This window comes from Mus caroli, chromosome 17, assembly GCF_900094665.2.
Source record: "Mus caroli chromosome 17, CAROLI_EIJ_v1.1, whole genome shotgun sequence".
Taxonomy (NCBI): domain Eukaryota; kingdom Metazoa; phylum Chordata; class Mammalia; order Rodentia; family Muridae; genus Mus; species Mus caroli.
Window position 1 is genome coordinate 28,231,181 of NC_034586.1, and position 14,986 is coordinate 28,246,166.

Genomic DNA, 14,986 nt, shown 5'->3' on the forward strand with positions numbered 1-14,986 from the left:
GCATGTTACTGTGGCTGGTCAAACCCAACCAGCCTTTCTGTCTTGGCTCCCTTCCCAGGCCAGCCAACCAGAACCCTTCACGAGCCACAGCACCAACGGCCAACAGCTGAGAACTTGGACTTGTCCCCAACTGTGTCCGGTCTCTTTGGTGGCTAACAGAGGAAAACCAGGGCCTTTTGCCAGGCACAACCCTGATCCCCAGCTCTGAGCTCCAGCTGCTAACCAGTGCCAGCCTGTCCACTTCACAGAAAAAAACACACTGGCTGTTTGCCCTGGGGTATTTCCAGAAGAGAAATTTAATCTAATTTACATATTTCTAGGTACATTGATAACCAAAAGGTGGCCACTGAAAAGGTTAAAAGGTCAATTAGCTCCCGGTATCTAGCTGGCCCAGGATTGCAAAATAAAAAGATCCACGTTCCTTATTCTCTACACAAAACGCATTTTTTAAAAAAGTGAAAGATCTAGGGAGCTATACATAGAAAGCAACAGTGAAAAGGGGGAGGGCAGCAGGGGTGGGGAGGAGAGTCCCACCCCTCACTCTACCCTCCCAGCCCTGGAGCCCCTGAGGCTCTGACAAGGCAGGAGGCAGCTGTCAGCTTTGAGCTCTTCCAAGCTAGGAAGGACCCTTTTGGGGGAGAGGGGGCAGCCAACAAGAATTTCCGTGGCATTGTGGGCTCAGTGGGAGCTCCCAAGCCCTAGTAGGATAGCAGAGGGAGCATGGATTCCCCTGAGCAAGCACCGTGGCATGATGTGGTCGTTTGACTTGGGAACTGAGGGGGCCAGGGCAGATCCCAGGTCTCACGAGGTGCGTGTGCGTGAAAACAGATACTGATGGGGCAAGAGGGAACGGGGGGTCTTTGGGGTCTTTGCAAATGGCCACGGATGGCAGATGTAGCCCTGCCTGGTTGCTAGACAGAGGGAAGTGCTGTTCTCCCCTGCAATCAGATTGGCCACCACCAAGGGCCTGGCTACTGCCCCTATGAGACCAACTAGGTAGGCTCAAGGATACCCTTGTGGCCCCAGAGTCCTTAAGCTGGGGGAAGGGTGGCTAGCTGGCTCCCAGTGCCCAGGTTGTAGTGTGCCCGGCCTCCAAGAGGCGCCGGTTTGAGGTTTTGGCTTGCTCCTTTGGAAACGGAAAAGAAAGATGGAAAAGGGGGAGGGGGGGAGGACAGAGGAGAAATGGGAGGGGATAGGTGGCACAAAAGGGGATCTGGAATGCTGTGTGTTAGGGTGCCTCTACAGCTGCTGTCTGTGCCTGCGGGGCCTGGGGCTCCTCAGGCGGAGGGTCTGCTTTGGAGAAGTTCATCTCCAGGATGTGCCGCTGTAAATGCCGTACCCACTCTTCCTGGATAGAGAGTGGGCCCTGGAATTCCACTTCACAGAACCTGCATAGGAACACAGAAAGAAGTGGCCAATGCTTTGAGGAAAGGCTGAAGTGTAGACTAGTCCAAGTGCTTAGAGGCACATCCACCACTACACAGCATGGATGTTAAGACAGGAATTCAGGGGAAGAAGTGTCTTCTAATGGACAGCCATCTCTTCTACTGTGGAGTCATGGCAGAGTCTCCTGGGCATGAGAAGCAGAGGGTTCCTTCCCCAAGTGCCTTTGCCATCTGATGAGCATGCTCTGATATGGTGGTGGGTATAAAGCAAAGCCTGACTAACCATCCTTCCTCTCTCGTGTGGCAGCCTTAAGCTAGTTTCCAATGAACAGAGGCCAAGAGCATCAGCTCTATTGCTCCAGAGAACTGAGCTGAAATTCTACTTCTTTTTTTTTCCTCCTTGGGATTTTAGGAGACACGGTCTCTAACTCTGTACTTTAAGCCAGCCTCAAAATTATGTAATTCAGCAGGACTTATACTGGTGGCAATCTTCTTGTCTCAGCCTCCCAATGCTAGGATAGCAGACCTGAATCATCAGTCAACTTGGATGCAACTTTTGACTTAGCCTGTATTATATAGCTTGAGCTGAGTTACCTCAAGTTTCTAAAGCCCCTATATCCTGGCATGTGATACGTGTATGTGTGTGCGCATGCACGCACACGCATAAGTATATGTCTGTGTATGTAAACTTTCATAAGAATTAAGTGAGAATTTTTTTTCCTTAGCAGAAAAATATGATGGAGTCCTTTGTTCCTAAGTGTCAGCAACATTTTCAGGACTTTGCTATTAAGTTCAGTCCTCACAACAACTCTATCAATTAGGTCTGTATGAAATGTGTTTTTAAAGACAAGAGTTTCACCTTGAAGCCCTAACTGCCCTGGGCTGACCTTGAACTCAGAGAGTTATACCTGCCTCTGCTTCCTGAGGTCTGGGATTAAAGGTGTGCACCACCATACCATGCCAAATTCTTTTTCAAGATAAAAAATGGTGGTAGGAGCAGGAAAGCTCTTGTGTGATGTTACTAAGCTGTCAAGTGTCCTACCTAGGACTGAACCCAGGTCTAACTGCTACAGAGCTCATGTTATCTATCAGTCTGACCCTCTGAAGCTCCTCTGTCCATGAGAAGAATTCCTTAACCTGGGCACTGCTATGCCTTAAAACAGCCTATGAGACCCCCACTGCACAGACTAACTCATTTTTAGGCTTCTAATAGCCAAGGCCCTACTAGATGTTAGCATACCTGCACTTGAGGGTATAGATGTTGCCCACAAACTTGACCAGTGACGTTTGGGGGGGCCGAGGCACCAGGGAGGGGACTGGTCGGACCCGGGGCGGGGGTTGCCGCACTTCTTCCAGCTTCTGTTGCAGGTCATTGACTTCCTCACCACCCCGAGCTGCAGAGGCATCTGAGGGGCGGGCTTGTCTGCGTTCAAATTCTAATGGACAGAGTGATAGGTGATGTAAAAGGAGGACTAGGGCCCTGGAGACATCCCTGCTTTCAGTGAGCACAAAGGGGCAGAGGTTGTTGGGACTTAAGACTAGGCCCCACATGCACTGATAGAATGGCACAACAATAAAGGGAGGGATTAAGCAGCTAAGATGTGGTGGTTGGCTAAGCTCTAGAAGGTGTCTCCTGCCCTCCCGCCCTCCTCCAGCAGCACTCACTGTTGATGCTGCCCTCCCGCCCTCCTTCAGCAGCACTCACTGTTGATGCTGCCCTCCTCCAGCAGCACTCACTGTTGATGCTGCCCTCCTGCCCTCCTCCAGCAGCACTCACTGTTGATGCTGCCCTCCTGCCCTCCTCCAGCAGCACTCACTGTTGATGCTGCCCTCCCACCATCCTCAAGCAGCACTCACTGTTGATATTTTGCCTTTGATGCTCCTCTGACTTCACGGTCCCAGGTGGGCTGGTTGCCAGAGGCCGTTCACCACTGTCAGCTGCCCTGCCAGCTTCAAGCCCTGGTTCTCCCCCAGCACTTCGGCCAACCAGGGACAGGCCCCCAGGTGCCAGCCCCAGGGGTGGCCGCTTGTCACTGTCACGGCCATGGCCAGCGCTGCGGAACTTCTTTGTAAAGGGGCGGCCACCCTGGATGTAGCTTCGGTAGGCACCCACTTTCTGAGGCCGGTGTTTGATCCACTCACTCAGGGTCTCGATGGGAGAGCCGTTGACACACCACTCCGTCACCCCGAACTGCCGCAGATGTGCCCTCGCGTGGCTGGCTAGGGCTTTGCGGTTTTCAAAGTAAAGGCCACAGAGCTCACAGCAGGCCTCGGTGGCTACAGACAGAGGAGGTTGCTATTCTAAGAGTGCAGGAATACCCAGGTGGCCTAAGCAAGGTCAGGAGCTAATCCCACCTCCCACAAGGACCTTGCCTCAGGGGTCCTGCTTGCCCTGACAAATGCCATCCCAAGACCCTACCACCCACTGCTTACAGGAGTGGGAGGTCTTCTCATGGAGAGTCTTTGCCTTGAAGGGCAGTTCAGTCTGGATGTAGGTCTTGGCCTTGACCTCTGCTGGGAGGAAGCGATCCTCCTGGAGGGGCCGCTTGGTTGCCACTGGGCCCAGGTAGCTGGTAGCTGAGGGCTTGGACCCTGTGATGGGTGACAGGCTGAGCTCCCGGGGAACCTGGGTCGGCCCAGCTCCTGGTTTTCCTGGCCGGCTAGCCAGGGGTGACAGAGGCAGTGGGGAATGCATAGCCCCAGGAGCTGCTGTGGGAGAGCCATCTTCAGTGAGGGCAGGAGCCAGGTCTCCAGCTGGAGGCTCTTTTTTGATGAGGCACAGCTTGGACTTCTTCTTCAGGATCTCCCGAAGTGTGTCAATGGGAGAGCCATTGACAGACCACTCAGTCACACCCATCTGGCGTAGGTGGGAGCGTGCGTGGCTGGATAGGCCCTTGCGATTCTCGAAGAACTCACCACAAAACTCACACCGGATATCACGCACTGGCTCTGCCCGAGCTGCTGCAAGGGGTCCAGGGTGTCAGGGGAGAGAGAGAGAGAAAGGAGGCACTGGCTATGGACAGGTAGAAGCCTCGAAGCTCAAGACCCAAGATAGTAACAGACTTCTGGATGTATCTATCCATGTGGGCCCCCCACCCACATATTCCAGTGAACTGCTCCTTCACCTGGGCCTTCAGAGGCACCTTATACATCCAGCCCTTCTATGTTTCTTGTTACCTCAAATTCTAGCTGGTTTTACAAGGTCTCCCTGAATAAGGCTGGGCAAGCTACTTCCTCTTTCTGAGCCTTAGTTTCCTTCTCTGCAAGATGGGGATGAAGACCTGTATCTCCCAATGTTGCTGAGAAGGTGTACAATCAGAAGGTTCAGAGCATATGGCAGGGAGGTGAAGCCTCGGCCATGCTTGCCTGCTTGGAGTATAGCAGATGATCAACCAAAATGAACCCAGTGTGAAAGAGAGCCAGGGAAGCAAGTAACACTGACATGATAGCAACGATGCTACATAAGGAGCTTTTAACCAGGCACTGTGCTGAGTGCTTCCTCGCACTTACAGACAGGCGACTATGCTCATCTCCATCTCCCAAATGAGGAAACCTGGCAACTCACTTACTACTACATTATAGAAAAGAGATCTTGACTCAAATGTCAAACATTCAATTACCAGGAATGTTAGACATAGTTCAAACATTTGAATGCCATCCCTCTATTCCTTCCAGTGGCAGACATCACTAGTGGATCCTTGCAGCTAGAAATCTGGTTGGCAGCCACTAAAATTGGCAAAAGAGGGCATATAGATATAATTATATGATTCTGCCACTTCTGCATAAATAACAGAGAAACAAGCTGTACAGGAGCATAAATAGCAAGGTTTGTGTTCTCTGGACTTGTTTAGCTTCCATTTCAGTCCCGTGATCTATGGATACTGCTAAGAGGGTGTAAGGAGGAGCATCAGCCAACTGTTCTACCTACCCTGACACAGGGTCACACTTACACAGGTTCAAGGGTGCCATATCTTCTCGAGGCGTGCCCCAGGGACCCTCAGATGGGTGTGGCTCCCCATGAAGGGTCCCTGGCAGCATCTCCCTCTTGATCTCCACTCTCATGTGTTCAGGCTTCAGTTTCTTGGGCAGGGAGGGTGTAGCAAGGCCTGAGAACATCTTCCGGGCCGTGGGAGGAGGAGAAGCAGTTGGTGAGTGGCCCAGAGGACTGCCTGGTGGTGGTGGCAACTTCTTGGTCAAAGGTGAGATGTGAAGATCAGAGGGACTTCGGGCTTCTAGTGAGCTGCCAGGACCTCCAGTGCTCAGCACCTTGGCCAGGGCTTTTGGGCTAGGACCTGGTGGGTGGAGGTGTCCCCCTGGCCTGGATTGGGTCCGTCTCTTCAGGATCTCCCGAAGTGTGTCGATGGGTGAGCCGTTCACATACCACTCAGTTACACCCATCTGGCGCAGGTGGGAGCGCGCATGGCTAGATAAGCCCTTTCTGTTCTCAAAGAACTCACCACAGAACTCACAGCGGATATCTCTTGTTGGCTCTGGGCCTGAAGCTGCAGCAGGAAGAGAAAGGGTCAGTTAGAATTATGGACATCATCTGGATAGTCACCTGTTGGAGTATCCTGGCCAGCTAGGTATGGGCAGCAGTGTGTCCATAAGCTAGGGTGATAGTGGATGGCGTGTAAGTAAGGGAGCTGAGGGGTGGGGGCCAGAGAGCTAATAGGACCTCTGTCCTGGCAGAGCAGTACCAATACTCCACAGCTTTGTGGGTCCCAATAAAACAGGGCAGGAGACAGGACGAAGCCAGCCTAGGTGCCACATACTGTCTAGACCCAGGACTCCTTCCACACCAAAAGGCAGGACCCTCCCCTTGGCCTTCATTCTCAGGCAGGGTCATGGTGATAAAGGTCAAGGCCAAGAGAGAGGGACCAGCAGCCCACCGCCAACAAAATCTCTGGGTTGAGCCAGCCCACTGCCAAGGGCCCCTGTCTACTCCCTACTACAACAGGAAGGGAGTAGGGAGGGGGCCATGACCCCCCAGGGAGGGGCTCCAGGGCCCACAGGGAGGAAGGGCAGCTGAAGTGAGAACCTACAGAGGTTGAGAGGAGACGGCTCCACATCAGAGGCCCAGAAAATGCCGGCGGCCGAGAGATCCTGCTTCCCCCAGGGACTGGCCATACCCGAGGCCTTCAGCTTGGCCTTCTTGGCCGGCGGTGGGGGAGGGAGCAAGGAGAGGGCTGTGGAGGCGGAAGGAGGCCGCCCCAGCTGGGCCAGGGCTCCCCGCCCGGGTGGGAGGCGGATCTGGATGCCGTCCCTCCTGATGAGCCCGTGGAGCACGTCTATGGGGGATCCCTTGGCATCCGGGTCGCTGACGCCCAGGTGGCGCAGGTGGGCACGGGCGTGGCTGGACAGGCCCTTGCGGGTCTCAAACCAGGCACCACACAGCTGGCAGTCCAGCTCTCTGCCCCCGTCACTATCTAAAGCTGCGGAGACAAAACACAGGGGGAGGGGGTTCACGGCCGCCACCTTGGTCGGCCCTAAGGGATGAAGGCAGGAGGGTCTGCTGTGATTTTTCAGCTGCCCAGGTGGTTAAGAATCCAGGTTTCCTGCTTTCGACAGGTTTTGGCTTGTTTCTGGTTTCTTTTTTTGTTCTTTCTTTCTTTCTTTCTTTCTTTCTTTCTTTCTTTCTTTCTTTCTTTCTTTCTTTCTTTCCTTCTTTTTTGTAGATTTTGTAGATTTCAGGTAGCCTATTCCCTGCCTAGCCATTGGCATCAAGTGAAGGTGGGAAGCTTATGGATGTACTTCTGTGTCCAATCCTGATGCTCCCAGGCCCTCCTCCCCTGGGACGTCTGCTACAGGAACTACAGAGGAAGATGGAAGGTGAAGAGCAGGGGGAAATCACAAGACTACCAAGGACCCCTACTCTTAAAACCACAGCAGAGTCAATTCAAGTGGCTGCCAGGAGACACAGGCATCCTCAGGCTCTAATACCTGCCAACATGTAGGAAAGCATGTGGACACCTCTAGGAACCTGACTACTGGACTTGGAGGGTTTCTTTTCAGGCCCTACTTGCTAAGTGCAAGGCAACCATGATGCAGGGTCTCTACTTTTGGGCACAAACAAGGAGATGCCTCAGCACAAATGGCTAGGAGACATGAAAAAAGGGGCCAATGTAAGGAATCTCTGTCTGGTAGACTGTCTACTCATCTACCTGTATGGTCCAAGACATCCCAGACTCCCACTGGGAAAGCCAGGTCCACAGGCACCCTTACTACTTTTACCACCTCCACCATCATTCCAGAGGACAAGAGCTCTTCTCAAGTGGCAAGTAGGCCCCCGCAGGCTCAGGTCTGTAGCAGACCTCCAGGGGAAGATCACCAGGATGGGGAAAAATGACCATCACAGGACAACCCAATAGGAGACATAGTGAGTGCCTCAACTAGCACTGACTGGATGACCCAGGATCCGGAAACTGCAGGTCTCCATTTCTACCCTGGGTTCTCCTCCTCTGAAAACCACATAACATCCCAGCACCCCCCTCAGCTCCCAGTACCCAAACTCACTGAGATTCAGCGGCCCCTCATCCTCAGACTGGGGCCATTGTGCCTTTGGGGAAGTTGGTCGGGGACTCAGGGACAGCTGGGGGCTCTTGTCCTCAGGATTCTTGGGTGTAGGGGATCCTGCCAGAGTCAGTGGGGCCTTCTTGAGGAGTGGAGAGCTGGATGGGTGGGTCAGGCCCTTGGCTGAGAAGCCAGGAGGTGATTTGATGGCTTTGTTGACAGCAGGGGCATCCATAGGTTTGGCCAGTGTGAGTAGGCCAGGCCTGGCAGCCCCAGCAAGGAACTCCTTTGGTGAGTTGGACTTCTTGGTCAGGCTAGGGGTCAGCCCAAGGGGAGCATCAGGCAGGCCCTTCTGCTTCACCAGCTCGTAGAGGAGGTCGATGGGAGCACCACTGCTTTCTGACTCTGCGACCCCAAGCTGCCGCAGATGTGAACGCGCGTGGCTGGACAGGCCCTTTCGTGTCTCAAAGCAGGCACCGCAGACCTCACAGGTGGTCAGGCTCTGGGCTGGAGGATGAGATGGAGGCCAGGATGGAAGGCATGAGGCCTTTCAGGTGTAGCTAACCCGTTCTCCTCCCATTACCCAGGGGCAAAATAAGTGCCTTGCTTTTGCCAAACCCCTTTGATCCTGACAACCATTCTAACTTGGTGAGGGTTAGTATTTCTTGTTTGAAAGCAGGGAAACTGAGGCTCAGAGAAGAGAATAGTTGTGGACTATTGTACAAGGGCACTCAACAGGAGGCTACACTCTTGTGGTCCAGCCAGTGGGATTGCCTTTCAGACCTGCAGCATTCCAGGGTGCCCTGACAATATGTTTACACAAATGCCTGTGTGCATGCACACATATCACATATGGAGCTAATACCTAACCTACTCTCTGCAACTAACAAAACTTCAAATGCTAAGTCATAAAAGGTCTTAGTAACAGTCCTGGCCCAGTCCCCATCTACTTCTTGGTCTCCCCGCCTGACTTCAATGATGCAAAGGCCAGTTGGTTTTGCTCTTCTCAATATACCTAGAAACTAGCATTACACTCAAGAACCTTGTAGTCTACAGAAAAACAAATATGAAACACATGAAAGCTCAAAACCAACAAGGTTGGCAAATGACCTAAGTTTGTGATCTCTTGCCCACCTTGTCCACCGCTTCACTGAATAGTCCTTCCTCATCCAGTAAGGTAGTAGCTGAGGGCCACACATATGGCCAAAGCTATAGAAACTCAATGTAGAAGACAGCTGAGTAGCTAACTCCTTGGTGCCTTAAAGTGCTGTAAAGAAGATGGGTGCCAACCCATGTTAATCCAAAAAGTGCGTCTGTGATCATGACTGTCCTGGCCACTCACCCTTGAGGTCTGGCAGCTCCTGTTTGCTGCCATGAGGAACCTCTGCGGCCACTTTGCTGCTCAGCCGACTGGCCACCTGTTCCAGGGTCCCAGAGACAGGCAGGCTCTTCTTTGGGAGTAAAGGAGACCCCAAGTCCATGGCCACCATTGTGTTTTCCTCAGAACACAGGCCTGTGGGGTGGAGGAGACAGGCTCAGCCCACTCATGAGTCAGGCTGTCCACCCCAAGAAGGAGACTGAGAGAACGGTACTTCTTCCTCATGCTTGGCATCTGCTCTCACTTCTGGAAGCCACTCGTTCCAGGATAGCTGAGGCTATGCCCATAAACCCAATGCAGGGACAGAGATTGTCCAATGACAGGAAAGACAAACAGTAGTTTCAGTCCAGTAGAGGGTTCACTGGTCTGAGAACATATTGCAAGTTTGAGCTGAGATTCCTCATCAGAGGACACTTTAAGACAAATGCCTCTCTGGGGGTAAAAGTGAGAACAATTAGAAGAGTCAGATAGCACAGTCTGCAGCCAGAGAGATGAGGTAGAAAAGGCAAGAAGCTGAGGACGGGGAGGGGAGGGGAAAATCTCTACCAGACAAGGGAGCTGGGGCTTCAAAGCCAGCATCAAGCCCAGTAGTGAACTATCATCACCAGCTGAACTGGCCAAGGTAAGAACCTGGACCCCGGACCACCTCGGGGACAAGAAGAATGGGAATGACAGAAGTTTGCACCAAGTTTCTTAAGCTTCCATCCAGTGAGAAAGCCTCCTCCGGTAAGAGATATGTAGGGAGAAAGAATCAAAGTCGGTTTTCTTAGTCTGAGTTTTCATTAAAAGGGGCAGGGATGGTGGGGGGGGGTAGCAGGAGGTGATGAAGTAGAATTCTGAACAAGAGTTGAGGAAGAAAGAACGGTGTGTCAGATGGACTTCGGAGACGACCTGGACAAAGCAATAGGGCAGGGGGTTAAGGCAGGTCGCTCTCTGCTCAATCTGAGTCCCACATTGGCAAGAAGACAGGACAGGAGGCTACCGAGATCATGACACAGAGTACTTTGTCAAAGTCTCCAGGTGGAAGTGGGCGCGTCTGTCAGATGGGGCAGGGCCAAAAGTGGCTTTCCAACACCGAGGGGATCGGAACCGTGACAACTGGGAGCTTCTGAGACTCCAAAAGAGGCAGGGGACTTCTGTCAGAGCCGGAGAGTCCGGAGGAGCGACTGCAAAGTGCTTCCGAAGCCTGGGACCTCCAGGAGGCTGAGGGAAGCCCAGGGCCCGAGCGCCTGAGGTGGGGGGTGCCGCAGAGATCGGACGGCGGGTGTTGAGGGTGGCGACGGCACATTCGGGAGGGACGCCGACTTTCCCCTCCCGGCACCCTCCCCTCCGCCAACTCTTACCCGGAGCGGGCGCGGGCGCGGGCGCGGGCCCCGGCTCCGGCTCGGCCTTGGGCCCGTCCCGCGACGGCGGTGGCGGCGGCGGTGGGGGTGGAGGCGGCGGCGGCGCCGGGAGAACCACCGGTCCTGGACTCGGGGGGCCTGGCGAGGGCGCCCCCGTGGGCGCGCGCTCCCGGGCACCCCCCGCGCGCGGCCCCGCCGCTGCCTTGCTCTCCGCTTTTGTCACTCGGCACTGGGCGGTGGAGGCGGCCATCTTGGCTCCGGCGCACGCGGGGCGGCCGCCTCAGGCGAGAGCAGCGGAGCGCCGCGCACCGCGACCTCCGAGCGTGCTCTGCTCCGCCCCTCCGGGCGCACCCAGGGCGACCTGATGAGCGCCGAGCGCCTCGAGCGAAATGCTCTTGGCGCTGAGGATTCCATTTTCACTCTCCTGGGAGCCACCCGGAGTTTAGGGCCAAGCTGCTGTCAGCCTCTAGCAGCCGCCACACTCCAGGATATACACATCTCTACAGCTAAAAAAAGGAACCCTCCAGCCACACACATTCACTTCAATACAAGCATTCAGAATTAGAATCCTGACAGTAGTGCTAGGACCTGCCTTGAGACCCCGTTCCATTGTTTTTTCTCTAAGTCTCTTTTGCTAGGTAGACAAACATGGACCTGATCATAAGTATCCTTACTCAAGGCAAAGCTTCTAGAACAATACTAAAAAACACTACATTCTCCACCACGGTTGACCCTCCCCCAGCTTCACATCACCCTAGCATCTATCTAGCTGTTCGCAGATAGAGTTGTCCTGCAATCCAAGAAACTTGGTCCCTCCTCACCTATGATTCTAGCACCATTCACTCCCCCTGCCCCAACTAAAAGCTGCAGCGTCCAGCTGTTCCTTGACAGATGGGTGGGGCCTGAATTTGACTCCCCCCCCCCCAATTTGGTGCCTCCCCCTTCTGGCTCACTTGGAAAAAAGGGAAGAACCTTTTAAAAAGACCTGCCAAGCAGGGCCACTGCCCCCACCTGGCCCCGATTTGGGATACCGTTACTTTGCAAAGTTTCTAGGATCGTTTCAGCTACTCCATCACACTCCCATTTCTGTGTGTTCCCTGAAGAGGTTATACAGATGTCTCTCTCCTTCCTTCAGACAAAGCCAATGAAGAGCTAACTCTACTTCACACCACAGAGTTTGGGCCAGCTCCCTTTGTGGAGTGGCACATAACTTTGTTGTTGATAGAGATAGATTGGTCCTAAGTGAATCTGGCTGTTATGTACTTGTCTCAGCCTTGGGAGTGTCTGGCCCTGGTGCTAGATAAGAAATGTGAGCATGATATACAGACCTATGCTGGGACAACACAGAAAAAAAGGGGTCAGAGCTGTAGACTACTTGCTACAGACCTAGACATTCTTAGAGCTGGCTCTGCCTTCCAGCCATGCCTGAGACATTATAAACCAAATTAGGTGGGAAGGCTGAATCCTTGGTGAGCAATCTTTTACTAAGGCAAGAAGCCCCATATCCCATTCATCTGTGTGTCTCTGATGTAGCTTCAGCTCATCACCAACCTGTCTGTGCCTCAGTTTCTTCTTGTTTAAGAAAGAGATGGACTTTTGACATCCTTGCCCTGTCCTTTGAAAAACTCTCAAGTGCCTTAACCTGGCTTACAGATGGGATGGGTCCAGGCAAGTCTAAAATATACATCTAGACAGTAGCCTGGAAACTGTAGGTAGGACAACCATAGAAGAAAGCCCAGACCCAGGAACCTTGCACCAATTCTCCCAGTTTAGATGTATTTCATTCCCCAGAGCCAAGAAGTTTGAATTTCACTCAACTATGTCTTATGGCTGAGTTCTATGTTCCCCTACTTTTGTTTCTTGAGACAAGGTCTCTTCTTAGAAATCACTATGTAAGCCACCTGTCTTTGTCTCCTGAGGGCTAGAATTAAAGGTGTGTACCACCATGCCCAGCTGAGTTCTCTGTCGTTTAAAAGCTCCCCAAAAGTCAGCATTTTTAGAGATTAGGTCGGTCTTTTTTTTGTTTTTTGGTTTTTGGTTTTTTGAGACAGAGTTTCTCTGTATAGCCCTGGCTGTCCTGGAACTCACTCTATAGATCAGACTGGCCTCGAACTCAAAATCCGCCTGCCTCTGCCTCCCCAGTGCTGGGATTAAAGGCGTGCGCCACTATCGCCCGGCAAGATCAGGTCTTTCACTTTTCCTCTAATTCTGCTGAGCCCATCTCTGCAATCTAACACTAAATATTGATTCTAGATTTCCAGATACTATCAATAAGATGCTCAGAAGTCCAACTCTGCCTATGTATGGCTGAGACAAAGCAATCTACAGTTTCTTTGTCTGTAAGATGAACACACAACAATCCTATGGCTAGGAACATAGCTCAGTGGCAAAAACATTTGTCTAACATACATGAGGTCCAGGGTTCCATGCCCAGCACATCAAAGCAAAATAAGATAAACCTTTGCACTACAAACTTGGTTTTTGTTTTGTTTTGTTTTGTTTTGTTTTGTTTTGTTTTTTGGCATATCTGAGATGACAGAGGTTAAAATCTTAGTACATGCAATTGCTTGAGTATGGGAGGAGTTTGTCAAGGTTGCTGGGTAAAACTGGTTGAATCTAGATTCTACTCTTTTTTTTTTTTTTTAGTGAGTGCTGGGCACTGAACCGTGGGTCTTGCTTATGCTCAGCATGTACTCTATCACTTAGTCACATCCCTAGAGTCTGGATTCTAGCTCTGTACCATCCACTACAGTAAGATAACGAGTGGCTCAGTACTAGCCATATTTTAAGTGCTCAATGGCCACATGTACCCAGTGGTGACCCTCGAGGTCAGTACAGAATGTTAAAGGCTATTACTGACATCTCACAAAATTCTATTGGACATAGTATTTAACATAGAAAATATTTTCAGAACAAAGAATTTGCTGCCCAGCTACCTGGATTGCAAAGCTTCTCTCTCTCTGGCTGTATAATTTGGGACAGTTAAGTTAAGTTCTCTGTGCCTCAGATTCCTCCTTTGTAATATGGATATGATGAAAACACACACCTTAATAGGCTTGTTGTAAGGAGTGAAATGGCTTTGTGCCTGTAAAGTACCACTGCTTGTAGAAAGAACTCACTGAGAAACTGGATTCAGAAAGGGCCATGAACCAGCCCTTGAATAAAACAGAAATTATCCCTATGTGGCAATATAGTGGTGAGAAAATTTGTTAATATGCTTTTTAAAAAAAATAGGACCCGACTATGTGGCTTAGCTCACGCCTGGAATTTGCTATGCATCCCAGGCTGGCCCTGGTCATCTTGCCCAAGCCTTGGGTGCTGGAGTGACAGGCAGATGAAACGCTTCTAGTCAAGTAGAGTGGCTGCCCTCTAACTCGCCCATGCATCCCTCTGAACCCCCCGGGGAAGGGCAGGAGCCTGACCTGTCCCCTCCCCTTACCATCTCCGTAGATTGGCCCAGGGTCCTCAGCCCAGGTAGGTGGGAAGGGCATGGTGAGAGGTAAGCGTGGCCGTCTTGAAGTCAGGAAGCTTCCGGGTGGCCCCCCTGGCTCCCGGCCCAGGGGACTTGGGGGCAACTCCGCTGCTGAGGTGGCCAGCAGCTCTTGCAGGATGTTGATGGGTGAGATGGTGAGTTCCCAGTTGGTGATGCCAAAGTCACGAAGGTGGGCCCGGGCATGACTGGAGAGGCCAGCCCGAGTATCAAAACCAGCCCCACAGAAGTCACATCGCATCAGGCTAAAGGTGCCCGGGTCGAAGTTAGCCACTGCAGGAAGAAGACACAGACTTCCTGAGTTGGGGTAGTGGTGAGGGGAGCCACTCTCCTCCCCAACTCTACCTCCTTCCCAGGACTTTTCTTGCTCTAGCGATCACCCTGGAATGCCTGTCTTCCCTTCTGCTGTTGATGCATCTTCCCGACCAGAAACTCAGCTTGTGCACCCTCCCCAAACCAGACAAAAACTCCAGACAGTTTAACTTCCCAGACCCCCACTTGCACATCAGACAGCATTAGGAACATCTTCTAGAACAGGCTTTTCTGGATTGGCAATTTGAGAGTATTAGATAGACATCTTTTCCTTGTCTATTTTTGCCTGATGTGTCCCATACTATAAATTAAATGTAGGTTCTATGAAGAAATGGACAAATAGAGACTGGGATACTCACATCTGGGAGCCTTCTCTGACCCTCAAGGCAGAGTTTCAGTTTCCTCTCTCAGATTTGGAGCCCTGGTCACTTGATGCCATAACTGCCTAGTTTCCTGGCTGTCTACCACTTACCCCACACTCTAGCATCTCCTCCCCCCTCCCTTCCTCTCTCCCTCCTTCTCTCCCTCCCTCCAATGCACTCTCATTCACTCAAACACCATATTAATG

At 52.1% G+C, this 14,986-nt stretch overlaps 1 protein-coding gene across 13 annotated transcripts in view; it reads right to left on the bottom strand.

Moving 5' to 3' along the window:
• Positions 1-275: 275 nt before the first annotated feature.
• Wiz (WIZ zinc finger) overlaps positions 276-14,986 on the bottom strand; it is a 28,405-nt gene continuing 13,694 nt past the window's right edge. For 9 of the 13 annotated variants that reach the window (XM_021186469.2, XM_029471359.1, XM_029471360.1 and 6 more), the window contains 9 exons: positions 14,056-14,379; positions 9,238-9,408; positions 7,899-8,402; positions 6,428-6,817; positions 5,336-5,887; positions 3,819-4,346; positions 3,243-3,662; positions 2,626-2,821; positions 276-1,388 (listed from right to left, as the gene is read on the bottom strand). In XM_021186469.2, the coding sequence (XP_021042128.1) occupies positions 1,229-1,388; positions 2,626-2,821; positions 3,243-3,662; positions 3,819-4,346; positions 5,336-5,887; positions 6,428-6,817; positions 7,899-8,402; positions 9,238-9,408; positions 14,056-14,379 (3,245 nt within the window). In that variant the 3' untranslated portion in view covers positions 276-1,228. The remainder of the gene's footprint in view (positions 1,389-2,625; positions 2,822-3,242; positions 3,663-3,818; positions 4,347-5,335; positions 5,888-6,427; positions 6,818-7,898; positions 8,403-9,237; positions 9,409-14,055; positions 14,380-14,986) is intronic. The other 4 variants (XM_029471363.1, XM_029471357.1, XM_029471355.1 and 1 more) reach the window with 3 other exon arrangements.